This window comes from Ambystoma mexicanum, chromosome 4q, assembly GCF_040938575.1.
Source record: "Ambystoma mexicanum isolate Mex_15411 chromosome 4q, UKY_AmexF1_1, whole genome shotgun sequence".
In the NCBI taxonomy this organism is placed as follows: Eukaryota; Metazoa; Chordata; class Amphibia; order Caudata; family Ambystomatidae; genus Ambystoma; species Ambystoma mexicanum.
Window position 1 is genome coordinate 1,121,575,722 of NC_090928.1, and position 26,606 is coordinate 1,121,602,327.

At 49.1% G+C, this 26,606-nt stretch overlaps 1 protein-coding gene across 3 annotated transcripts in view; it reads right to left on the reverse strand.

Annotated features, from left to right (window-relative positions):
- Positions 1-1,743: 1,743 nt before the first annotated feature.
- EPHX1 (epoxide hydrolase 1) overlaps positions 1,744-26,606 on the reverse strand; it is a 325,954-nt gene continuing 301,091 nt past the window's right edge. For all 3 annotated transcript variants that reach the window (XM_069608697.1, XM_069608698.1, XM_069608699.1), the window contains 2 exons: positions 23,148-23,273; positions 1,744-3,908 (listed from right to left, as the gene is read on the reverse strand). In XM_069608697.1, the coding sequence (XP_069464798.1) occupies positions 3,707-3,908; positions 23,148-23,273 (328 nt within the window). In that variant the 3' untranslated portion in view covers positions 1,744-3,706. The remainder of the gene's footprint in view (positions 3,909-23,147; positions 23,274-26,606) is intronic.

The following is a 26,606-nucleotide window of genomic DNA, read 5'->3' on the forward strand; positions in this document are numbered from 1 at the left end:
TCCCTTTCGGAGGTTTTATTCAGGTAAAGTAGTTCCATGTCTCATATATGAGTTGGCATGCTCTTTGTATGACTCCATTTCTTTTTTAAGGTCTCTTGAGGGGTCCATTTGGAAATTGGGTTTGGGTCTCCCTCTCTGTTACAAATTACATTATCCGCCACGAGTTTGGCTTGGTGTCATTGGCCGCTCAAGTTACATGGGCTAAAATGCGCTTGCTTTGTAAGTGGTTAGTTCGTCCCCCTAAATCGCTTTTTAATCTAGTGTGGAAAGAGAAGTCAATTTCCTCATTAAACGAGTTTGTGTCCAGTATGTTAAATATGTCAAATATTAAAGGCCTAGATGAGATTAATTATATGGAGAACCCGGAACTGGTTAAGTGGAAGCCTTTTGATGATTGGTGTGAGACGGTTGATGGGTCAGGCTCTTATTACTTTAGAAGGAATATAGTCGCTTTCCAAAGAAACAAAGGAGTCTCAAAATAAATGTTATTGTTCCCTTGCTTTAAAGTGTGATCAGTCTATTTGTGATTTAAATGTAATCTTCTCCCCACTTTAGAATGTATGGGTCCTCAGGTCCGGTTGGAGGAGAATGAGAGGATGTGTTGGTTATGTAAAAATAACAGTCACAAAGAGAATCAAGCATTTGTTGCGCTCCTGTGAATCCACTCAACATGTTAAGCAGTACCATTTTAGAAAGTCTGGAGATTTCTGTTCCTTGGAGGGCAATAATATTCTCTGGTCTGATCTAATGGTGGGAAACAGTTCTTCTAAAATCATCCAATACAAATGAATCTGTTTCGAGTTATTTAAAATGTTGGACTTCAACATGAAATATTAAGTGTCATTTATGACTAAAATAGTTTTCTTTTTTCTTCTCTTTATCTTTGAAAATGTGATGTTCTTTTTATGATGAATTCTTTGATATTTGAAGTTGTGGGTTGTGTATAATGGAAAGGTTTTGTATTAAACCAAATCACCAATTAAAAATCTTTCCACCTCACCAACAGAAACATTGTTAGCTGTCCAATCTCTTCAGTTGCTATAGATTAGTCAAGAGACACCAAAGTTATAAGCCATGCAACATATACATGTGGAATTGGAGAGAAACATGTGTTCTGATTAGAATGAGAAACAGAAGTAACCATAGTGAAAAAGCACATCAATCCTAAATCAAAAACATCTACAACATGCCTGTCCCTGTTGCAAGCATGCCTAGTTAGCACATGGGCGGAAACCAGGATCTGCCCCAGTGCAGATCCAATGTCCATATTATAAGTGCTGTGTACACAGGGTCAGGGCTCTAGGTGGCTTCTACGAAAAGTAACGTAAGCCAGCAGGCGCTACCAATTCTAGTTTGTACCAACATGTTGTGAATGATATTAAAACAAACTCGTAGGCATGTTGCACTAGTCTGGATGATGCTGAACTAGTCTGGATGACTAATCTATGTGATGCTCTAGCCTGGCTGATGTTCATTAGCCTGGATAATGTTGCACTAGCCTGGATAATGCAGACGGACAAAATATTCATATCATTGAGTTCAGATATCGCTTGCAGTAGTAAGAGTAATAGCAGCAGAAAAAACACTCTTACAAGGGCATGGGCATGATTCAGAAAGATTAACGAAGAACCACCCTCAAAATATAACCCAAAATATTATCTTTGCCATCCATTGGGCACTCCATCTATTCACACTCAAATCTAACAGTTTTAACATTACATTAAACCACAAAGGACACAGGAATTAATGAGAAAGACAAAAAAATGAATTTAATTTAAAGCAAAATCCTCAAATTAGTATTTGCAAATGTGTGTAGCTGTAAGTTTTGTTTTTATTACCAGTTCACATAATTACGTGCGCAACGTTCAGTATGGTCTGCAGCCAGGAACCACTTCATGTGGCTCTATATGACACACATAATATACTTCCTTTCTACAACATTAAATGAAGTCCACAATGATCTAATGTATCCACTGAAGAAACCAAAATCCCTGACCCCAAATTCAAAATATAATTGACAGACTATTGATTGGCGATAAATGGGTGATCAATAGGCACTTATTGTATTAGATAGCTTTCTATCCCATAGTTTAGGAGTCAGTTGTGAGTCACATATCATGTGAGAACCTACGGGTGTGGCTCAGCTAAACACGCTATTCGCTAGCGGCTTCCTGTCAGTTCAATGATTTTGTCATGTTGCACTCCATTCTTCCATTGGCGGGAGAGGTGGCACAGGTTGGAAGAGTCAGAACATGACAGCTTTGGGCACTATGTTGTGTGTGCAGATTTAAGGCAATGGCTGGAGTAAAGAAACGGACATGGTGCCACACAAACACTTCTGCAGGAAAAAACGAGCTTACTACAGGGAAGGTTGGTTAGATGCCGGTGTAACAGTGGCAAGGCAAGGCTTTATAGCATACACACTGTGGTATAAACTGACTTCCCAGGACAGCAGGCATAGACTATAATCCTGGCCATAAAACACTTGGGCTTGAAATCCTATGGGGCATAGGAACAGGCAAAAGAAATGTTCAAGCATTGCCTAGAAACAGACGTGTTATAAATGCCATATCATACTATGTCCAAAAATGACATTTGATGTTCACATCATATGAATTCAGAAACCTACCAATTTGAGGGACACTGAACTCCGGCTTCTTTCTCAAAAATTTGAATTTCTCTAATCACATGGGCTAATTCGATGCACCAATTTAGCCAGTTGGAATAGCGCATTTAGGGACTCTACATACTTGCTTCTCCTAGTAGCTTAGTGCACGCTCCTCAAATCCAGACAGGACTGACCACACCACACAGTGATCTGGGTTTCAGAGCACCTCACTTGTCAATCAGTAACTTGAATCTGATGATCCTATAAGGTAATGGCGGTGCACTACAAGTGCTGCTGAGTCGCGCAGCGGTCAGCTCAGTATCCCATGTGGCGCTCTAGCTTGATTCGCTTTTTACACAATCATAAAATAATGAACTCCAATCTGAGGAAAACATTGTCACTTGCAAATGAATTTCCATAATCATTGAAAGGAACGTTTTTTTTTTTAAAAAAATGTCTCATTCTTCCTGTTCCAATGAATTACAAAAGAAAAATATACGACATTCAGTATACATACATCTTCAATTACAATTTAGATACTTTGATAATAGTAAATGTAATAACAGGAAACTACACATATATAACAGTAATGTTCCAGTTTGATAGACACTTCTAAATTAGCAAATGTATGCAATGGTTATATATTAACTGCAATCTACATGAACTGGAATCTGGAGCACAATATAGCCAATCAGGAAGCTCGGAATGCAGTCTAAGTATCATTACAGACCCTAACTTAAAACCTTTCTTACAAAGGATGGGGGCAGGCTTAGGGAGCAGAGAGGAAGACTAAATAGATTTGGAACATTCATGCCCGAATAACATTTTAGCCCTTGGAGGCAGTCAATAGAACTAGTTTTTTCCCCCAGCTAGCCTTATTGACAACATCCTAGAGACAAAAAACTAAGATTATTCACCAGTTCAGTTGTTAATAGGATTATGCATTCTTTAGCGTCTGGGATTTCAACATGACTCAGAGCAGTCTGGTTAACATTCCATGAAAACGTCTTGTTAGGAGGTTGACGACACCTTCCCAGACATGCTTAACAAAGCAGGAAAACTGGCCTTTGCTTGAGAAGGATCTTTTCAAATCTTCATTTACTTTTTTTCCACCTTGCCCACAAACTGCCGGATGTCTGCTGCCAACAATTCTGGCTGCTCAAAGGCTGGAAAGTGGCCCCCGCGGGGCATGTCGCTGAAGGAGACTATGTTGGTAAGCTTCTTTTCCGCCCACACCGGAGGAGTATGCATCAACTCATTGGGGAACGATGCCACCCCTGTTGGTACCTTCACCTTTACTCTGAAAACAAACCGACATTTAAGTTGTAAGCAATGTCCGCTACTGACCAGCATGAATTGAGCATAAATCAAATGTTTCTACATTTCTGTGTAAGGAACAAGTTACTTACCTGTAACTGTTGTTCTCCAGCATGGGTCTGGCATGGATTCACATGCTCATGAATATTCCCCGTCGTCAGGCTGGGAATCCTCGGTAAAGAAAAAATCAGTATCAGTTTCGTTTCTGATCTGTCTTTCCTAGTAGTAACCAATCACTGATCTCTGCGTCATACTGACCACAGCCAATGACTGCCCTCTACCTAAGCCCCGCCTCTGGCAGCCATCTTCAGATTTGGTAGCACGTGAAGTGGCAGTATGACCAAGAGAAGAGCCGCAGAGGGGTAGGCGGGAGGGTTCGCTGGTGAATCCATGCCTGACCCATGCTGGAGAACAACAGTTACAGGTAAGTAACTTGTTCCTTCTCCAGCATGGGGTCTGGCATGGATTCACATGCTCATGAATATAAGATTAAATAGCAGTACACACATGCACAACCACGGGGGGTGGTAAAAGGCTCAACATTAAGCAATACAAAACTCAACATTAAGCATCTCTTACCTCCTCACCAGGCTCACCTTAAGCGAACAGGTTGCGCAGCACTGCTTGGCCGACCCTGGACTCCTCCCTGGAATACCGATCGACACAGTAGAATCTCGTGATGGTGTGCGTCGACCTCCACGTAGCAGCCCTGCAGATGTCCAGCAGGGGCACATCAGATAAGAACGCCGTAGTAGCAGCGATCGCTCTGGTCGAATGGGCTTTCGGACGGCCTGGCAGCGGTCGGTTAGCCAACCGGTGACAGTGCATGATGCAGCCGGAGAGCCATCTGGAAATAGAAGACTTCGAGAGAGCCTTCCCTTGATTCACAGGTCCAAAGTTCACGAACAGCTGTGATGTCCTCCGGAAACTCTTTGTGCGGTCCACATAGAACTTCAGCGCTCTAGCCACATCCAGCGAGTGCAAAGTCCTCTCGGCCGGCGACGAAGGAGACGGGAAGAAAACAGGTAACACCAAGGGCTTGTTAAGATGGAAGTCCGACGGCATCTTGGGCATAAAGGAGGGGTGCGTCCTAAGCACCACCCTCGAGGCATGGAAAGTCAAGTACGGTGCTTTGCAGGACAAGGCATGGATCTCTCCCATTCCTCGTGCGGAGGTAATGGCCACCAGGAATGCCGTCTTCCACGACACAAACTTCATAGGTACGGAGTGCATTGGCTCGAATGGGGGCCCCATGAGCCTGGTCAGCACCACGTTAAGTTCCCACGCCTGGGCCGGGGCCTTCACCGGCGGGAACGACCGGAACAGTCCTTTCATAAACTCTTTTACCAGTCGATGGGACCACAGGGAAGTCCGTCCTGTGGTTCTGGTATATCTGGAGATCGCCGCCAGATGAATCTTAATGGAGGCATGGGCTAGCCCAGCCTTTGCCATCGATTGCAGGTACGGCAGAACTTGAGGGGCCGTAATCCGTAGGGGGTTGATCTTCTGTGCCCGGCACCAGATAGAGAACCTCTTCCACTTATGACCGTAGCATTTGAGAGTCAAGGACGCCCTGGCCTTTGCAAGAACCTCTCTGCAATCAGCCGGTATATCGTAGCCTCCAAACTCTAGCGCTGCAGGAGCCAAGCCTGCAGGTTCAGCGACGCCGGGTCGTGGTGGAAGATGGCGCCTCCTTCTCTGGTGAGAAGGTCCGCGTCCGCCGACAGCTTGATGGGAGGGGACGTTGACAAGTCCAGAAGGTCCGGGAACCAGATCTGCCTCAGCCACGCCGGTGCGACGAGGATCATCCTGCACCGGGACCTCTTGAGCTGGCTGATGAGTCAAAGCAGCAAAGGCAACGGAGGGAACGCATACAGGTATAGGCCGTCCCAGGGGAACGAGAACGCATCGCCCATGCTTCTCGGCTGGGGAAACTTGCTGGCGAACCTCTTGCACTTCGAGTTCGTCGCTGTTGCGAACAGGTCGATTTGGGGTTTGCCCCATCGTCGGAAGAGTTGATCCACCTGATCCTGGCGCAGTTCCCACTCGTGACACGCGCGCAGCTCCCTGCTGAGCGAGTCGGCAATGGTGTTGCTTTCTCCAACAGGTGGAAGGGAACCAGGAACATCCCCTGGGCAACCGCCCAGTGCCACAGATCCTGTACCTCCTTGGATAGGGCTGGGGATCTGGTGCCTCCCTGCTTCCGTATGTAAAACATTGTCGTGGTGTTGTCCGTGAAGATCCGCACCACCTTGCCCTTGAGCGACGGGAGGAACGATCTGAGAGCCCAGAACACGGCTCGGAGTTCCAGGACGTTGATGTGCATGAGCCTCTCCTCCGGGAGCCAGAGGCCTCTTGCGTGGAGCTCTCCGGTGTGGGCACCCCAGCCTTCCAGGGAGGCGTCCGTCGTCACCGTCTCCTGGTACGCCGGCGTCTGAAAGTCCTTGCCCGCCGTGAGGTGCGCTCGATCGCCCCACCACTGAATCGCCCGCCGGAACACCTTGTTGAGGGGGACCCTGTCTTCGAAGGTGCCCGTCGCCTGTATCCAACGGGCGTCGAGAAATTCTTGAAGGGGGCGCATCCGTAGTCTGCAGAGGCGCACCAGGTAGATGCAAGAGGACATCATCCCCAGCAGGGACTTGATGGACCTCACCCTGGCCACGTCCGTGGCTAGCAGGCGCTGCACTTTGCCCAGAATGGTCTTTGTCCGTTCTTCCGACGGGGCCGCCAGGCGCCTCACTGTATCGAGCTTCGCTCCCAGAAACAGGGCCACCTGCGACGACACCAGGTGGGACTTCGGGTAGTTTATGGCGAATCCCAGGTTTGTGTGTAGCTGGACGGTCCTCGCAGTGTGTTCGACGGCGAGTTCCCTTGTCCTTGAGCGGATGAGCCAGTCGTCCAGGTAGGGGTAGACGTGAATCCCCCGTAGGCGCAGCCGCGCCGCCACTGGTGCTAGGCACTTGGTAAAGACCCTGGGGGCCGACTTCAATCCGAACGGCAGTGCTCTGAATTGGTAGTGGCGTCCCTGGACGACGAACCTGAGGAACATTCGGTGACTTTTGAGGATGGGAACGTGGAAGTAAGCATCCTCCAGGTCCAACAACGATAGAAAGTCGCTTTCCTCCAGCTGTCCCAGTACGTGCTGGAGGGTGACCATCCTGAACTTTTCTGATCTGATATATTTGTTCAAATGACGAAGGTCCAGGATGAGGCGCCAGGAAGTATCTTGAGGACACCCCGGAGCCTCTTCGGGACAAGCTCGATGGCGCCTTTCCTGAGCATCGCCCGTACTTCCAACAGCAGTTGCGGGACGTGATTTTCCTTCCTGGCCACGGGTGGAACGTGAGGGCACTTCTTCAGGAATTCGATAGAGAGTGTCCTCTTGCCAGGGTATCCAGCACCCAACGGTCGGTGGAGATGGACTTCCACACGCCGACGAAATTCGTCAGCCGGCCTCCCACCGAGGTGCTTCGGTGGGGGCCCCGAGACCACAGCCGGTTCAGTCCTGCTTGGAGGTGGTGGCCTTGCCGCCCTGGCCACCTTGCTGACGGCGGCGAGGGACTCCCTGCTTGCCGCGACCCCTGTAGGCCTCCTGAGATGAGGAGCGTGCCGCCTGGCGGTAGGACGATGAGCCACCGCTGGATCCCTTGGAGGCACCCTGTCTGCCTCCGGAGCTCCGAAAGGGCCGTCGTTGCTGAAGGGCTCCTAGGGCGCAGGCCGTCTCCGTGTCCGTTTTTATGGCTTGGAGGGACTCGTCCGCCGCCTTCCCGAACAAGTTGCTGCCGTCGAACGGCATGTCCAACACCCTGGTCTGGACGTCCTGACGGAAGTCGGTCGCCCGGAGCCAACCCCGTCGTCATAGGCAAACACTGTTGCCCAGCTGGCGGAACCCGGTATCGGCAATATCGGTTGCCACCGTTATGGCGTGGTCTGACGCCACCTCGCCCTCTTGCAGTATCTCCAGGGCCTCGGACCTCTTGTCGTCCGGCAGGAAGTCCAATATGGGGGCCAGCTTAAACCAGAGCTCCCTGTCGTAACGGGCCAAGATCACCAGGGCGTTGGCCGCTTTGATCTTCGTCGCCGCCGACGAAATGACCCGCCGCCCCATGGCGTCCAACTTCTTTCCCTCGCCATCCGGCGGGGAATTCGACGTCGAGGCTCCTGACCCCGCCGCTTTCTTCTTCGCCGCCGCCGAGACGACCGAGTCTGGCGTTGGCTGGGCCCTGAGGCACAGGAGAGCGGTTTCGGGGACCCGGTACTTCTTCTCGTACCGGTCCCGTTTGGCTGGTGCCGTGGAGGGGTTTGTCATCGATTAGGGGCACCGCAATGACCGTCTTCCTCTTGGCCTCCCGGCACTGATAGAGGAAACCTTCCTTTTTCTGCTCCTCCGGGCAGAGCTGGAACAATTCGGACGCCCTGGCGATCATGGCGTGGAATGAGCCAATCTCGTCGGGCGGCGAGGCCCGTGCGACGGGAGACCCGTTCCGTCGCCGTCGCCCTCAGAACCCGTCTTCGAGCCCAATGCACCGTCATCTCCCGACTCGTGGGAGGATGAGGAGGGAACTGTAGGCCTTACGGGGGCGAGCGGAGGAGAGGTTTGGGTCCTCCGTCGTTTGTTCTGAGGACTTCCCGACAGGCCAGGTTGCGGGTCCTCCGGCCTGGGCCGCGGGAATCTCGTCCTTATCTCAGAGCATAAGGACTGGATGGCAGACAAAATGGCCGCCGAGCCATCCTGAGGCCTACGATCCGGCTGCGCCGGAAGGGAAGGCCGCTCTTCCTCACCATCGTCGTCTTCCTCGGTTAACTCCCCGAGGATCTTCCTGACGGGATCGAACCTTCTCGAAAGCCGCCCGTTGGACTTCGAGGTTCCTCACGGCCTCGGTCAGTTCCTCCTCCGAGGCTGACTCCGAGCTCGAGGAGGGCACCGTGCCCCCCTCGCTTTTTCCATCATGGCGGCCGCGACGATGGGCTGAAAAGAGGATTCCCTCCTTGGCGGCAGGGAAACTCTATTCCCGGAGGCAGTCTCCGCTGGCGGTGTCTTTGCCGGCGGTGTCTCTGCCGGCTTGGCAAGAGTCGCCGCGATAGCCTCAATAGAGGCCTTCGCCTGCTGGGTAGGGGCCTTCACCACCTTAGATGCGTCCCGGGCCTTCTCCTTCGGGGGAGGGGCGACGCCTCGCTCCCCCCTCTTCCGAGATCGGACGGGGCTTCTCCCGAAGCTTACCCAGGGTCTCGGACTTTCTCTTCCCCGAACCGGAGCGTTGGCTCGTGGTTGACGGTGCCGGGGAAGGTGCGCCCTGCCTGGCGACTCAAGAGCCCGACCTTTCGGCGCTCCCGGAGCCAGCGGACTCGCGGCGCTTGGCCTGGTGTTGGGCCCCCATCGTCGGGGCGCCCGCACAGGACTTAGAAGCCCGCTCGGACCCTTTCTTCTTCTCACCCGTCGAGCCCTTCTCCAACCAGCTTGCGAGACGGGATCGACGGTCCCTCATGGTCCGCTCCGACAAGTTCTTGCAGAACTGGCAGTCCTTCTCTACATGAGTCTTGTCCCCATGAAGACAGTAGCGGCATCGCAAATGTTCGTCTTCCTTAAACACATTCTGCAGCCCGCATCCAGGGCAGCTGCGAAACAGCTTGGGCCCGGGCGACAAACTCGCATCCTTGGCCATCTCGAAGTAGGCCGCGAATCTTCTGGAATCCTCCAAGAAGTTGATTCGACAAAATCTTCACCCTTGAGGGGCGTAGGAAAATCCCGCAATGGGTAGCCGTTAACGGGAGTAGAAACGGTGGAGCTTGAGGCTCGATTAACCGAAAAAATGTGAAAATTCACCTGAAAAAGCGCGAAACACGCAGTAAAAGCTCGAGAGCTAAGCACAAGGACTCCCAACACTTGAACGTGCGGTATAAATCTGAAGATGGCTGCCAGAGGTGGGGCTTAGGTAGACGGCAGTCATTGGCTGTGGTCAGTATGACGCAGAGATCAGTGACTGGTTACTACTAGGAAAGACAGATCAGAAACGAAACTGATACTGATTTTTTCTTTACCGAGGATTCCCAGCCTGACGACGGGGAATATTCATGAGCATGTGAATCCATCCCAGACCCCATGCTGGAGAAGTGAACAGTTCAACGAAGCAGCACATGCTCCACCTTTAAGTTGGGCACACCCTACTAGCATTTGGGTCACAAAAAGTCCATGGCCATCAAGGAAAAAAAAAAGGAATCAGCTGCCATCAGGGAGAGAAAAAAGGAATCAGCTGCCATCAGGAAAAAAAAAAGGATCAGCTGCCATCAGGAAAAAAAAAAGGACTCAGCTGGACCCTCACTCACAACACAAGCCCTGACTGGGTCACGTAGCCAATGCAGTGCCCTGCCCCTCAAACCTGTGAATTGGCTGTGTGGGAGCAGTACAGGAAGTCTACACAAAAAAGACTGACAGATTGTCTTTGCCCTTATCCATCTAAGTCTTTATATACTGTGTTGGAGATGGAGCACGAGTCACACAATATGACACTTTGGCCTGAAGGGAAGTAGTTCCTCCTGCCCCCTTCCACCATGGGCCTGCAAGACCCAGGGACCCACCACCACCAACACACAGGCAAGGCCACCTGCGCAACCTTCAGTGCATCTACGATGCCACTTTCATCCCCAAGACACCCACACGTTTGACAGCATTTAAAAAAAAAAAACAGCAGCCGAGGACATGTAGCCTCTGCCTATGTTGCATCTTCGCCACCCCCCACATCGAGCGAAAAAAAAACTACTAGTGTGGCAGGAAACCCAATGTAGCACTGCCCAGCTTCCCCACCCTTTGAGTAGGGCCACGATTTCTTCTGAAATAACACTGGGCAGGTGGCCCAAGGCGTCGCAGCCTGCCTCATCCCTCCAAAACTAGTTGGAGCAGGCGACCCCCAGAAGTGTACCCTGGCCTTCCCTCGAGAGATTGCATTGTTTTAAACAAACAGGTGGAACAGCCAGGCATCCCCAAGTATATCCGCCTGTTCCCGCTACCCCACAAAAAGGAGAACATGTGATACAGCGACCAACACAATCAAGCTTGCACTCTGCTTATCTGAAGAACAGCATTGCCGTTCATCCTGGATGATTGATTGATCGGTAGGGCTCACAGAATTGTCTTTGGGCACATGAGGGCAACACATTTATGAGGCGAGCCTCATGATGGTCTTTGGTCACAAGCAGCATGAAGCAGCAGTGCACCACAACCTGCTTGTGGTACAGTGCAATACATGTCCCTACTGCCCTCGGCCATTGTCCCTGTGTAAGGAATCCAGTATTGTGAAAAATATTCACTTTTTCCTCAGTCTTTAGTGTACTTTAATCTGCAGGAACATTCTCCCTATTGATTACACCGGCTCCTTCGCCCCGTCAGCTGCCTTCACATTTTGCTACTCCTGCTGCTACTCATGCAGGACTGCCCTTTCTGCATCTATAATACTTGGGTTTAGGGGTGGACCGGCCTATAGGAAACTCTGGACTTTTCTCAGTAGGCCTCCGCACACTGGGCCTCTTGTGTTGGCACCCATTTTATTTTCAAATTTTCTCATAGGAAAAGGGTTGGACTTGCTGACAATGTGTAATATGGGGCCACTTCCAGGGCCTCTTTTGGCTCCCAGGACACCCCTGCTTGGGTTGGTCTGCCAGAAGCAGCTGGTCTCCAGCCAGTTGCAGAGACTCACCTCCTGCGACTCAGGCCTGTCCCTTTCAACATTTCTGATGTCTGGGACTTGAAGGTGGGGAGTTGGGGTAATTTGGCAATCGAAGACTTTCAAATGTGCACAGGCTTCCATTTAACCCGCTGCAGGACCACTTTGATTTCACCGTTCAATAATCTTTTACATGTTCTTGGGTCGATGAGGGGGTTAGGGGGGTATGGACTATGGTAACCAAACAGATCTTCACGTGAGCACCCTCACGGCGCCGGACCACTCTGCATCTGGTACCTATTGTGGTTTCACAAAATTCAATCGCAAACAAGTTCTTTGTTCATACAATGTTGCTGTTTGCAACCTTGAGCATCACACAGTCTGGTCTGTTATCAGTTTCTCCCGACTCGCCGGCTGTGCTGAACTCGTTGACGTGGCTTTGCTGTCAGAGTCAAGTATAGTACCACAGTGGCAATTGCTTCTCCCCGCCTTGGCTATCAATGCAGGAGGGCCCCGTGTATCTTTGACACACTACATTGCGCGTCAGCTGTGATTCCTGGTCTTATGTTTCTTTTCCTTGAAACTTCTAGAAAGTCACAATCCTTTCTTGAAAAGGGCAATGGCGATTCCCTCGTCGTCCTCCCTGGTCTCTCCTCTATTTAAACTGCCATCCCAGAAATATCTGGTTCCTCATGCGTTTGGCCTTGCTCACAGTGTGCTTTCGTGCCCCGCCTTTTATCCGCGTGGGGAAGCGTGATGGAGGTCAGGTGTGTGTGTGTGTAGTTATCAGTAATTGCCTGACTCCGCTTGCCCTTGTGTTGGGACATGTCAGGTATACGGCTCTGGTGTTACGTCTGTTGTCACTCACAATGGACTGTCCATGAGAAAGTGTTTGTCGGAAAAAGGGGGCGCGGGGGGTGGGGGTTGCGTTTCTAGATATCCTTCCTGGTAGGATGGGGAAAAGGTGTCATAAGGAAGAGGATACCATTGGTGTCCCACCTCCACTCCCCGAAAACCCCCCATCCAGGTGATCCTCCTGCACTGGTCCACCCCCAGGAACTGGATCCAATAGCGATGGCCGTGTCCTGGCCAACTGGATGACAAAGCCCCGGGGACTAGACGGGTGAGACACCTTCCGGTTTCTCACTGCCCACACTAACATTTTGGATGCAGGCATTTCCCTATTGCCCAGTCCGAGACTGACTTGAACTGAAACAGGTTTTTAATCCTTTTAACTAGTGTGAGATTCTTAATTTAGGCCCAGGGGGACTTGGCCATTTTGATGTGTTGAAGATAGTGGTAAAGCTGGAAAATGTGTATGCAACTTTTCTTGCCTCATCTGGCCTAACAGCACTTTTACTTTATTTTCCATGCAGACATTTCCTGCGAAGCCACGTCTAATCAGATACCAATTACTTCACCACACTCCCCTACGCACACACTTTAATATCAGTGCAGGTTTTGCAAGCAAAATAATTACCAACACCTTCACTTATAATTCCATTATACCTTGCCACGTGCAGATATGCCTTCAAGAAGCAGCCGTCCTGAGAGTGGCCGGTATTGATGCAAGTGCTGTGTAGAAGTCTCTAACATTGGTTTATTCTTTGCAGATTTACCTTGAAGCCGCCCGCCCCCGAGAGTCCATCTGATTGGATGCACACTTTGCCATCGCTGCTGCAACACCAAGTCTGCTACTCACCTTATTGCCGAGTCCATGCACATTAGCACTTTGCAGTCATGGTGCTAGCTATTCCTCTTCAATGGTTGGGCTACGCGGACAACATCTTGCTGGATCTTACCCCCGCGGGCCTTCAAGCTCCCCATTGACTCATTTATTAAAAAGATTGTGGTATTCCATCCTCCTGGTCGCCACAAGAACATGGTGCCCTGGCACTTGGAAGAGGTCAGCAAGGAGGTAGTAAAGGCAGATCAATAACTTTGAATTTATTTTTTACTAGGGCTTTCATGGTGACTTCCATCTTGCCCACGTAAAACTCAGGTGCTCCCAGGTGGAACCCTGGGAAAAATGGCTCGCACTGGTGGTGGCTACTCAGTCGGCATTCTGTCTCGGCTATACCAGGCCAAGGTTAGCTCCATTCTTATGTACGGCGCCACAGGATGGCACCCCGGCAACGAAAAGGGGGTGGCGAGACTTGAATCCCTTCTTCATAAAAGGTTGTTTCGATTAGCCATGCGGACCCGGTGGAATCCATCTTTTTGGAGTTCAGTAACTTTTCCTACATGGCAAGCTTACAGCTCTCTTTAAGGCATATATTGGTGCCTTGTCAATGCAGAGGATGGTTCTCTGAATGGTATGATCCTCAAAGCTGCTCGGTCGAAGGCTGCTTACATGCCCCATAGTGCTTTCCAATGCATTCTTTCAACAGCAAGTAGATGTTTGAGATTCTTCCCAGATGCCTGTGAGAAAGGGCCCTCCCCCAGGTTAAAGGCCGCTAGGGGTACAGTGGTGTACGCCCGTTACCGTGAGCAGTACATGGCGTCTTTAACTACTAAGGCGAACAGTAGCCTATTTACCGAATTCATCACCAGCCAGGATGGCCCTCCGAACTATGTTGCCCAATTTGTGGGCAATACCTTGGCTTGGGAGTATCTTAAAGTCAAAGTCAATTCTGTTAAAACCTTGGAAGTGACTGGCACCTGGACTAACATTCCCAGACCTACGCGCATGTGCCTTCTGTGTGGCACTGCTTCCATTGAGTCCGCTAAGCACTTGCTAGTTCATTGTGCGATGCTGGACACACCGGGTCTTTTTGCTCTGATGGCAGCAGGTCTGGACCCCTCACTTTCTGCCCAAGAAATATGGGAGTTTTACATGGGGGTGGGGAATCATGAACCCTGCATTGTTTTTCACCATTGTCTGTAAGGCACCACTATTAACCTGCACCTGTGATACAGCAGGGTCTTTTTTTTAATATAGGTTACTATCTTCTGATTGTGTTAACATGTTGCTCTCTTCTTACTCCATTTGTGTTAAAAGGCTTTTTTTATTTTATGCTGCTGTGTAACACAGGGTGGTAAAAAAAACAAGGGGCTAATTGTACTTTAAATAACATTAAAGTGTGCTTGTGTTTTATATGTATTGTGAGCATTTTGAGGGTTTTACAAAAGGAATAGTTGAATGTTGGAGCAGTCTGTTCTTTCGAGTCAGTTCATGGTAGGTACAGGTGCATCTCCCCTCTGCCCCATGTTAGTGGGGATATATACTCATCGTAATATTATTTCTGATGCTTGTATCTGCTTAGATTCACATGATGTGCATTGGCCAACATCTAGTGGAAGCTGCAGAGTATTACAGTTCTTGTTTTCGAAACTCGAAAAGGGACATTGACAGGGCATGCCAGTAATACTATCCCTAGTGTGACGTCCACTGTACCCATGGTCCTTCATGCGTCGAGGTCACTGTTATTTTTTTGACATGAGGTAGCATGAAGTGTAGCGTGAGTACAGTAGTATCCAAGCAGATACGTAACAGACAAGCTCATAAACTCAGAAGCATCCATGGGCCTTCTCTCCTGGGGGAGGAAGGGTGGGCGCATGTGAATCTAAGCAGATACAAGCATCAGAAATAAGGTTACGGTGAGTAAAGCATCCCTTCTGAGGCTTGTTGAATTTGCTTAGATCACATGCTGTGCATAGATTATCGAGCAGTGTTAGAAGGTGGTGATGGGATGCGAGAAGGTTCATGGGCGAACAGATGTCTTAGAACCACTTGTCCCACCTGTGTATCTGTCATGGAATGAGTGTCAATGCAGTAATTCCGAGTGGAAGTGTGTATTGAGCTCCATGTAGCTGCTTTGCAAATGCAATCTAGAGGGACAGACAAAGTGGCTCCTGTGCTCCTTGTGGAGTGAGCTCTAGGTGTGAAAGGCAGTGTCTTGTTTGATAATGAATGGCAAAATTGTATACATCTGACTATCCATTAGGAGATGGCATGACGGTCTCCTTCCCTGCCTGTTGCTATGGAGACAAACAGTTGATCTGTTTTTCTAAGCGGTCTGGTCTTGTTTACATGGTAAAGGACTGCCCTCCTCACATCCAGTGTGTGGAGTTTTACCTCAGCTGAGCTGGTGGGTCTCTGAAAGAAAGCCGGTAGCTCAATAGACTGGTTTACGTGAAATTTAGAGATGAATTTAGGCGAGAACCTAGGGTGAGCACGTAAAACCTGCTGGTCTTTATGTATGATAAAGAAAGAATCCTGCACTGACAAGGCTTGTATTTCACTGACTCTTCTTATGGAAGTAATAGCTGCTAAGAAGGCAGTCTTATAAGTCAAGTACCTAAGACTTGACTTGTGCATTGGCTCGAAAGGGGGTTCCCATGAGCTTAGCAAGTACAACATTGAGATCCCATCCTGGCAGCGGGTTAGAAATGGGAGGGTGAAGTCTCTTTACTCCTTCCATAAAAGCCTTGATGACGGGCAACTTCCACCATGAGACTTTATTGTGGGAGGTGGTTGCTGATCCAGCCGCCTGGTGGACCTTTAAGGAGTTGAATATTAACCCTAAGTCTAACAAGTGGAGTAAATAATTTAGAGTGTGGGATGGAGAACATTCTATGGGGTTAATTTGTTTAGACTGCCACCAAATTACAAATCTCCTCCACTTGTCGAAATAACAGTGTTATAGTGTTAGGTTTTATCCATACATCTCTGTGGTAAGGTAAGATGTCTGAACTCTATGACTTCAGGAGCTATGCTGCCAAGTTCAATGAGTGAGGTTGAGGGTGCACTGTTAATCCCGTGTTGAGCGAGCAGATTGGTCATGCACGGGAGCTTGATGGGATCGCACATCGCCAGTTTGCGTAGATGTGAATACCAATGTTGTCTTGCCCACATAAGAGCAACTAGGATGAGCGTCACCTGTTCCTTGTGGATCTTGTTCACCACCTTCCTCATGAGAGGTGTTGGGGGGGGGGGGGGAAGCATATGCAAATTTCCTTGACCCAGTCTGGAGCAATGAGGATCATGCGGGTCTCGAACCGTTTCAACCTCCTGAGAACTTGAGGGATGACAGGGATTGGAGGAAACGCGTATAGTAGCGGGAAAAGCCACTCCACAATGAACGTGTCTCCTAGAGCTCCTCTCGGAGGGAATTCCCTCGAGCAATACCTTTCGCACTTCCGGTTGCCACCGGTCGCAAACAGGTCCACTTGCGGGGTTCCCCAAAGAGCGAAGATCTCTTGAAGGGCTTCCTGAGCCAACTCCCTCTCGTGGGAGATCGCGCTCTGCCTGCTCAGATCGTCCGCCGCCACGTTCTCCTTTCCAGCTAGATGAACCGCTGAGGGGGAGATTCCCTTGTGAATTGCCCAGAACCAGAGGTGCATTGCCTCCCTGCAGAGAGGTAGTGACCCTACACCTCTTGTTGAGCTAATGCATCGCCACTGTGTTGTCCGTTATTATCCGGACATTCTTCCCTGTACAGATGGCAGGAAAGCCTTAAGCACCCGTCTCATGGCTCTCAGCTCCAAAAGATTGATATGAAGTCTGGACTCCAATGGAGGCCAACAACCGCTGATTAACAGATTTTTGACATGGGCTCCCCATGCATCCGTCACCACTGTAACATCCGGCCATGGCTGCCAAGAAGGTTCTCCTTTCATGAGATTTTTCTCATCGGCCCACAACAGAAGCTCCTGCAAGACCGATATTGGAACATGAAGGAGATCCGACATCCGGCCTGAGAACTGGGACCACTGAGTCTGTAGAGCCAACTGAAGGGATCTCATTCTCAAGCGGGTCTCTGGCACCATAAAAATGCAGGATGCCATGAGGCCTAGCAACCTTAACAATTTGAAAGCCTGAAGACTTTGGGCTTGTTGAAATTGTGACCATCTGAAGAATGTGAAGAGCCCTCATGTTGGGTGGCGAGCACATCCCCAAGGACACGTCCAAAACTGCCCCTATGTACTGGAGCTGTTGGGATGGTGTCATATGCGACTTCTTGAAGTTGAGGGAGAAGCCCAGCTTGTGAAGGGATTGGCAGGTGACGCTGAGATGAGCCAAGGCTTGTTCTAGAGAACACGCCCTGATCAGCCAATCGTCCAGGTAGGGATAGACGTGAATCCCCCCCTCTCCTGAGAAGCGCTGCCACCACCACCATGAGCTTGGTGAAGACCCTCGGGCGGAGGTGAGCCTGAATGGCAGGACCCGAAACTGATAGTGGGAGCTGCGAACCTCAGGTATTTTCTGTGCTCGAGATGGATTGGCTCATGAAAATAAGCATCCTGCAGGTCCAATGATACCAACCAATCCTGAAGTTGTAGGGCCTGAAGGATCTGAGAGTGACCATCTTGAACTTGTCCTTCCTGATGAACTTGTTCAAGTATTGCAAGTCCAAAATTGGTCTCAGTCCCCCCTCCTTCTTGGATAGCAAAAAATAAGGGGAATACCAACCCTTGTTCCACTCTGCCACAGGCACTGGTTCTATAGCGCCTTTCTCCAGCAGGGTTAAAATCTCCTGCAGAAGGAGCGAGTCAAGAACCATCTAAGCGTTTCCCCGCTGGATTGTCGTGAGGCCGACAGAGAAACAGGAGACCGTAACCATGGGCTAATGTATCCAAAGCCCACGCATCTAAAGCAATGGCTTGCCACTCTTCAACATGTTGCGACAGCCTGCCCCCCACCGGAAAACGACTCAAGGCCTCAGAGGGAACTTACGTTGACCCCTTTGACTGGCCGTCCCCCTCGCCTTTCCAAATGAAGAGAAATTGCGAAAGGAACCACCAATCCATTGCTGTCCCCTAGGACGAAAAGGCTTAGGTTGTCGAACAGCTGCGCCAAAAGATTTTGCAGCTGCCTTGGAGGTCTGCAACTTCAAGGCTCTTGTCCGCCTTGGTGCCAAAAAGATGCAACCCGTCTAAGGGCATGTTGAGAAGATGGGCTTGCACATCGGGTGAAAAACCCAACTTTCGCAACCACGCAAATCTGTGCATCATGGTTCTCACAGACATGGACCTTACAACATTGTCCGCAGTGTCCAACCCAGACTGAAGAGATTCACACATGGCATCCTTGCCATCCTGCACAACAGCTAGAAAGCCATCCCTTTCCTCCCCTTCCGGAATATGCTCAGCCGCTAGCGAAATACAGTTCCCCAGAGAGTGCAAAAATGTTGCTAAGGCACAGGTGGAGTTGGCCGATTTCAGAGCCATATTCCCAGCAGAAAATACCTTGCACGCCCATCCATCCATGCGTTTGTTGTCCCCATCAGGGGGGATGGTAGGGTACGTTGCCTGCTTCGAGGTGGCCGTAGCTGCCTGGACCACCAAACTCTCGGGAGTGTGGTGTGTAGACAGGGAGCTGGCGGCACTACTGGATGGGTATTTCTTTGATGACTTGTTAACTGCAAGAAGAGACTCCGGGGCAGTCCAAGTAGCAGCCATCCTCTTTTGCAATGCCACATGAAATGGCAACACCGGTTTAGTGGATGTACCCCGGTCCAAGATGTCAGTAAGGTCACCCTGATCATATTCTACCGGAGGTCTGGACCAACCCAGGTACTCTATAACCCTCAACATCAATCTCCGATAAGAAGATTCAGCATGATCTCCAGGCTCTAGCCTATCAAACTCCATTTCAGGAGAAGTGTCCAGGCCACTGGCATCATGCAAAGACTGACGCAGATGCGCAATCCGACTTTCCTCGGAAATGAGATAGTCTGGAACATTAGGAGTCCCATAAGGAAGACCAAAAGCACCAACTTCCTCCTCGGACCTTTTCTCATAGAGGTTTTGGAGGGACTGAAAAAACTCCTTCCTGGGTAGAGGAGTACACCTCTTATCAGAAACAGGCTTAACAGCTTTAGAAGAAGCCTGCCTTAGAGGATCCACAGCCAGTAAAATCTGCACAGGAAGGTACCAATGGCATTGACAAAGGCTCCGACTTCGAGGGCCTGACCGGGAATAAAGACCCGACAGATGCACTTGACTGACACAGCGACAATGGCATTGACACTTTCTTTCTTCGACGACTTCACAGGCTTCAACGGTTTTGCAGGAGAAGACGACCGCGACCTGGAAGGTGTCTGGTGATCCCCCGATGCCTTGTCCGAACAAGACCTCGATGGCTCCCAATGTTTAACGTGTCGACTACTCGGGCTCGAGGGCGCACTAGTAACCGATCAAGACCGTTCCTTGCCGGCTTCTACCGAAGGCGCAGTCAGAACTGTGCCATGAGTTTGGAATATCTGCAACATTTGCTCCCGAAATGACTCCCATTCCACAGCGGAAGAGGATTTAGTGGGGCAGGCCAACCTTTTCGAGCAGTCATCCACGAGGACGGGGGAAGGCGAACGGTGATGCTGCTTCCTGGACTGCCTCGACAAAGAGTGGCAGGAACCACTCCGGGACCTAGATCGCTTGGACTTCTTCCGACGAGAGAGTCCTCTCTTGCCTCGTCGGTTGACAGACTAGTAGATTTAGATTTGCGGGGCTTGGAAACACAGCCTACCTTCAATTTTACCTTGCGCTGCCGCAAGGCCTTGGCAGTCAACGACGGGCACTTCGAGCAGTCGTCCGTAGTGTGGTCCCCGCCCAGGTACCACAAGCAGATCAATGTGGGTCTGTGATGGACATCTTGTACCCGCAGTCCCGACACTTCTTGAAGACAGACCTCATGTCGTCTGGGTGGAAGAAGACATAATACCGAATGCAATAGGCAACCCGAGGCGCGCCAACTTCTCGAAGCAAACACGTTTGCAGAAAAAACAGAACTGAGGCTACGGGTGCCATCCGTACTACTTATAACATCCGATGACGTCACGCTCGACCGAGGCCTTCCAGGGACATCGACCCGACACCATCGACGCAAGGGAGCCATCTGCCGAAAAAAAATTCGGAAGCAGCACAGCTGTGGACATTACATGTCATAGATGAGGAATACGTTGGAGGACACAATCCATTAGAATGTAGTATTAATTACCACCTTCTCATCTCCCTTCAATTAACAGCAGCTTGAAGGAGGAGACGGTCCGGTTGGGGAGTGGGGCATACTCTTGTTAATAGGGCTGGGGCCAGCTGGACGGCAGAAAGAGGATGACCGCCGGCGAGTATCGGATCTGGTGGCATGGGGTGCCCGGGATGAGATGGGAACAGTTGCAGGAGCACATTGACAAGTTGTTGGGCAAGCAGCACAGGCCCAACGTTTTGATCATCCCTCTAGGTGGCAATGACCTGACAAGCTTGGGTAGGTGGTCTTTCATGAGAGAAATGATGTTCACTTTACAGGAATTGTCCTCACAGTTGGGCGAGACGGAGATCATCTGGTTCAAGATCAATTCCAAGAAAGGAACGGAGGGGCGCAGAAAGCCATTCTGCAGTGGAGCAATCAAGGAGGAAACTAAACAATGGCTAACTTCTGCAAGGGCAGAGGTTTCCCGCAGGTCAGGCACGGTCTGATCAATTTAAAATCCCCGGAATACTATGTGAAGGACGGAGTGCATTTGTCATCAGCAAGCATGGATCTGTTCTTGGAATTTACACACAAAACTGCTGGAATTATAAGAGAAAGAAACGGGGCGCCATTGTGGGCACGAACCCACCTTTGGCGTGGCAGTGTTTTTTGCGACCAGTGGCAAGATATAGACTAACGAGCCGTGGGAAAGCGGGAAGGATTTTCGCTCTTCTTGCGACCCAAGCAGCAAGGGCGCTGGAGTTATCAATGAGGGCTCGGCTTCACCCGACCAAAACGGCACTTCCCCAGCCCAGGAACACCTGCAAGGGCAGGCAGGGCTCAGACAAGAATGGTTGGGGGAGCTTTGGCCTACAGTGTACTTGGCTGGGAAAGGGGGAAGCAAGGTTTAGACACGGAGCTGTCAGCTGATCGCCGCACCTTAAGAGCTATTTTCACAAAGTTTGGTTTACAGTGTTTTGAATTTGGTAGTTCTAAACAATGTGAAAATAAATCTGAGGCATTTTATGCCAACAAAGAAAGAATGTCTCATTGTGCACCTTTTTTCTTGGTCGGGGGCATCAAAGGGGGCGAAAAGAACAAGCAAGCGTGTTGGTACAAATATGGACAAATGCCCAGGTTATGCACTCTCAGCTTTTCTTCTAATGCTGTTTTGTCCCAGTGTGACTTGTCACATCCTTCTGCTTAGGCATTTTTACTTCCCTTGAAAAATAAAAATTACTTTTGCAAAGCCCAGGCGTAATTGTTTCCTTACACGCTAGGCCGAGGGTTGCAACATGGGCTCGCCTGATGTTTTTGACTACCAATCCCATCAGACCTAACCAGCACAGTGAACGGCGAGGGATCCTGGGATTCTTAATCTAAGACATTTGAAGAGCCAGAAGTTGTAGACCAGTGCGTCTAGGCACTCTAAATGCCTTTTCTCAATCAAGAACTTAAGTCATAGTTATAGCTAATGAGGTTTCAGTACTAATTATTTAGCCTTATGTCGATTCAATGCGCAATGCAATAATATACTTTTAAAAGAAAATGCAACGAGAAGGGGTGTCTGAACAGGCTTCCTCGGAGCTCCCGACTGGGGTCAGTCCAGCTTTTTGGCACCTCCACTGAGCAAGAAAGCAAACACACACCTGGGGGAATGGGCTGCGTCTCCCAGGTGACTTTCGAATCAATGCAGTCAACTCTTGAAGTTGAGAATATGGGGACAGAGAGCCATGGAAGCCAATGCACGTTGGTCCTATGCTTTGACAGGACAGTACATGCCTCTGGAAATAGAAGGTTTTGGGACCAGTTGGGTGACTACTTGATAAGGGATGTCTCGTCTAGGTACCCGCACAAAGGTTGAGGGTTGTAAGCAATTGTGTCACCTACAACGCTGCCAACAACAGAGCTGAAACTTTAATTCAGGTTATGTTTGAGGGAGAATGAGGGAATCTAGAAGAACCTTGATCAGCTTTTTAATCTTGGGTACAGATATTAGGGTGCTAATAAAGTACTTTGGTTTCTTCTGACCGCTGATTCCAACATAACTTGTTACTTGGCTGTACATTTTCTTAAATGGTTTGCATAATTGCTAAAAATGAAAAATAAGAGCTGTTGTGATGCCAGCAATGAGTGCCAACCATGGATGTGTGTGTGCAATGTTTTTAGAAAGGCAGGAAAATAGAAAAGAAAATTCAGCCAGATTTATTTTATGGATAGCTGAAATGTGTCATTTGAACAATCCCGGTCATTTTACATGTTTTCACTCAGGTACATTTTTCTACAACTGGTTCAATCTTTATGCTGCCTTGATATGGACTACCACCGATTTTTGGGTCATTTATTGTATTTTAACAAACAAAACTGAAGCCAATTAGGGACCTCTGGGGAAAAAGAACACCATGAACCAATGGGAACACGCCACTTCTCTGCTCAAAATATTGGCGCCTAAAAACTTATGTCTGCCTGCATCTGCTGTTCTGCTTGCTCATTCATTATACAACACCCTCTACATGGCAGCCATGATATATATAACCTGATCAGAGGTAGTGGGGCTAGGGATAAAGCTAGAGAGAACAGCTATGGTTTGTGTGGTAAAGAGTGGGCTAGGTGATAGCAAGCGGGAGAGCAAGCCAAAAGAAACAAATCTTACCGGTCATGCTTTTGATTAAGCATTTTACTGCCAAGGTTTTCCTTGTAGAACCGCATGGAGGAGACAATGGATCCAGTCACCCAGTAGAGCATGACATTAGTTAGGAGGTCATCCAGTGAGTATTTTCTAAATGAAAAAAATGAGGTGAAATTAGAACACTGTTTTTTAAAGTTTTTAAAAAAGAGCTAATTAAATGCAATTATACTGCATTCCTGTGCTGTTTCGCAAATCAACAAGACTATACATTCTGGTAGAATAAGTGCTTATGTATGAAACACAGATGTTAAGACAATCCCCCTAGAGCAAATAAAAATACATTAATCAAAATTCTCTGCATGACGTCAACGTTTTTCTTGCAGGGGTTCAGGGGAGGAGAAGACAGATTCGAAAGAAAAGACAGAAGTGACTCCAAGCCCTTTCCAGACAGCTTGAGGCATACCGCTCTATTCAAGAAAGACTTGAAACAGTCTGCAGTATATTTTTGTATCGGTTTATTACGCATTTGTTTGGTTGTTTATTATGCACACTTGTAATATAGTGCTCGCTTCAATGACAAAGAAAGCAGCGATGACTGTTTAAGGCATAAGACGACAGCGAAAGCAGACAACCTGCTCAAAAGCAGATTAAATCCTCATCAATTATTTTGAATGGCCTTCCGTAAATGGCAGCCCTAGTGATTGAAAACCCAGACATTCAAGTACAAACAGATCTCACACTTGTGCATACCGTTTATTGCCATGCCTACTTTGTTCCAAGTAGTCAAGAGATGCCCCGGTATCCCCCACAGCCATGACTTCCCTGCCAAGTTTCCCAGTTCAATGCATGACACCTCGAGACAGTCCTGATTTTTGTTTCCAGTTGTATGCTGGAACTTGTAGTTTAGTTTATCGCATTTTAAGGATGGGCCTACAAGTCCCAGCATGCAGTTATGAAAAAACTGTGCAACTTGGCAGCTATGCCATGATTGGCTGAGTGATGGCCAGAGTCGAAGACCCTTTTATTTTACATCCATGCCGCTCAAATTCTAGATGAGAACCTTTTCTTGCAACAGAGTGGCTCTGGGTATCCTCATCCACTATTTGCCTCTTTTAATCCTTCGTTTTAAACATTGTCACCTTTTCCTCTAGAATCTCTCCAGCAGTGAACCTACTAGTGGGTCATCTTTTGCCCACACTCGCTGGCTCTAGCAATGAAAGTTTGAGTTCAGGGATATCTTCCGGGCTCTCAGCGAGTCACTGTACTTGCCCAGACATGGCAGTTTATGCACTCAGCTTGGAGGCTGGGCCAAGATAGTGGGTTGGAAGAGTTGAAGCCTTTCCATACATCACGTTTCCCCCACCCCATTTGATATGATAGGTTATTTATAACGCGCTTAATAGCCAGAGATTTTTAAGCGCGGACCCAGGGAATTGAACCTGTGTTGCTCCATGTTGTTTTGCTTCCAAGGCGAGCACATTGCCCCCGAGCTATCCTCCCGAAAGGAGTTGTCACTGCTGTCCTGAACAGAATAGACTCCACAGTGAATGATGTAGAGCTTCAGCGCACGTGCAGGCATTAGTCCACTTTGTGCGGTGTGAAAAACCAGAGGGTGTTTCACAACCTAGTCCCCAGGGATCCTGTACTCTGGGGTCCAGGGAAAGGCCATTACTTTTGGATCCCGACCCTGGGTGTGGACAAACGAGGGAGGATCACCTTTGTAGGAGGTCCTTGGGGAGTAGGGGAGAAGCACCCAATGGTGAGACATGGTATCTCCCTTTTTCCACAACCCATCTAACCCCTTTCACTTCTTATTGTATGGGAAACTACAGCTCCCATAATTCCTCCCCACTTTACATTGACAACACTACTGAGCCGAGGAAGATGAGGAATACAGCCAGAAAGTTTACCTTCACTGACTTGCAATGGCGCTTTCACTGTAATGAGGCTAGGCAGAGTTCGGCACGTAATCCTAACTATACACACCTGCCACTTGTTAACACTCCCCGGCAGGATAAAAGGTGGCACGCACAGGCACACTGAGCGAGGCTGGGAACGAGAAGGAACAGCTCTTTCATGGCTTATGCAAACCAGGTGATGGAAGGCCAAGGGGCTGATCTGCTGTTGCAGAGATCAAGAGAGTCAAGCGAAAAATTCCACACTTTTGGGAAGCAGCAAGCGTTTCAAGACTGAAGCTGAGTGAGCAGAAGAAATAAACCTTAAAAAAGGTGCTGGCAAGCAGCCTGTGACCCTCCCGGGTGAACGGCGGAGTTGGGGAGGTGCAGAGGAGGCATTAGTAACAGCCTTGACTGCTGCATGAAGAGCGTTGATGAAAGAAGACAAATTACCAAGACTAGTGAGTTATCAAAGGCAACAAAAGCCTGGTTTGGTTGGGTGAAAGACTAACTAAAAAGTTGAAGGTTGCGCGTGTGCCGATCAAACACATAATGGAAAGGACAATTGCTGAATTGTAAAAGGAATGGATACAAAGTAACAGAGTGGTCCTGCGAAGCGAAATCACACATTAGAAAGTCTCTGAAACGTTATAAATTGAACAAGATCCAAAGGCAAGAAAGTAACACCGATCCCAAAAAAAAGTTGAAAGATACCAACGCTGGAGAAATGGAGTTACAGGTAAGAAACTACTCCCTTCTCCAGCATTGGATCCATCATGGATTCACATGCTATGAATATTCCCCGCCTGACGGGGAATATTCACAGCATGTGAATCCATGAAAGATACCAACACTGGAGAAATGGAGTTACAGGTAAGAAACTACTCCCTTCTCCAGCATTGGATCTTTCATGGATTCACATGCTGTGAATAGATTACATAGCAGTATGATAACCTGGTGGTGACAGGCATACAAAACCCCATGCTCCCAGGCCTTCACAATCAACCATATTTAAACCATCCATTATCAGTAATGATAAACTAACACTATTAGAACAAACCAAAACCCCGGAAGCGGCAGGGCTTACCTTATTGGAACATGCATTGGAGGACTGCACGTCCCACCTGCACATCTTCCACATGTTGCCCCAGACAGCGTCTGGTGAAGGTATGCGGCACCGGCCAAGATGCAGCTTGGCAAATTTCACTGAGCGGTATACCCACCCACAGCACCGCTGAGGACACCGTGGATCTTGTAGAATGGGCCTTAGGAGTGGCCCGCAAAGGCTTGCCAGCTTTCCCGTGGCAGAAGGGAATCGTAGAGGAGACCCAACCGGAAAGTCCTTGTGTTTGGAAATAGATTGCCCTCTGTTGGGAGGGGCCAAAAACCACCAATAGCTGCCTCGACGTCCGGAAGACCTGAGTTTGGTCGAGAACAAAACGTCAACGCCCTCTTGACGTCCAAGGAATGCAGCGCTTTTCCCGCAGGAATGGTAGCCTTAGCAAAAAAAGTCGGCACGGCTATCATAGAGTTATTGTGAAACTCTGGTGGAACTTCCTTAAAGTGAGGTTTAGTAGACAGGAGAACC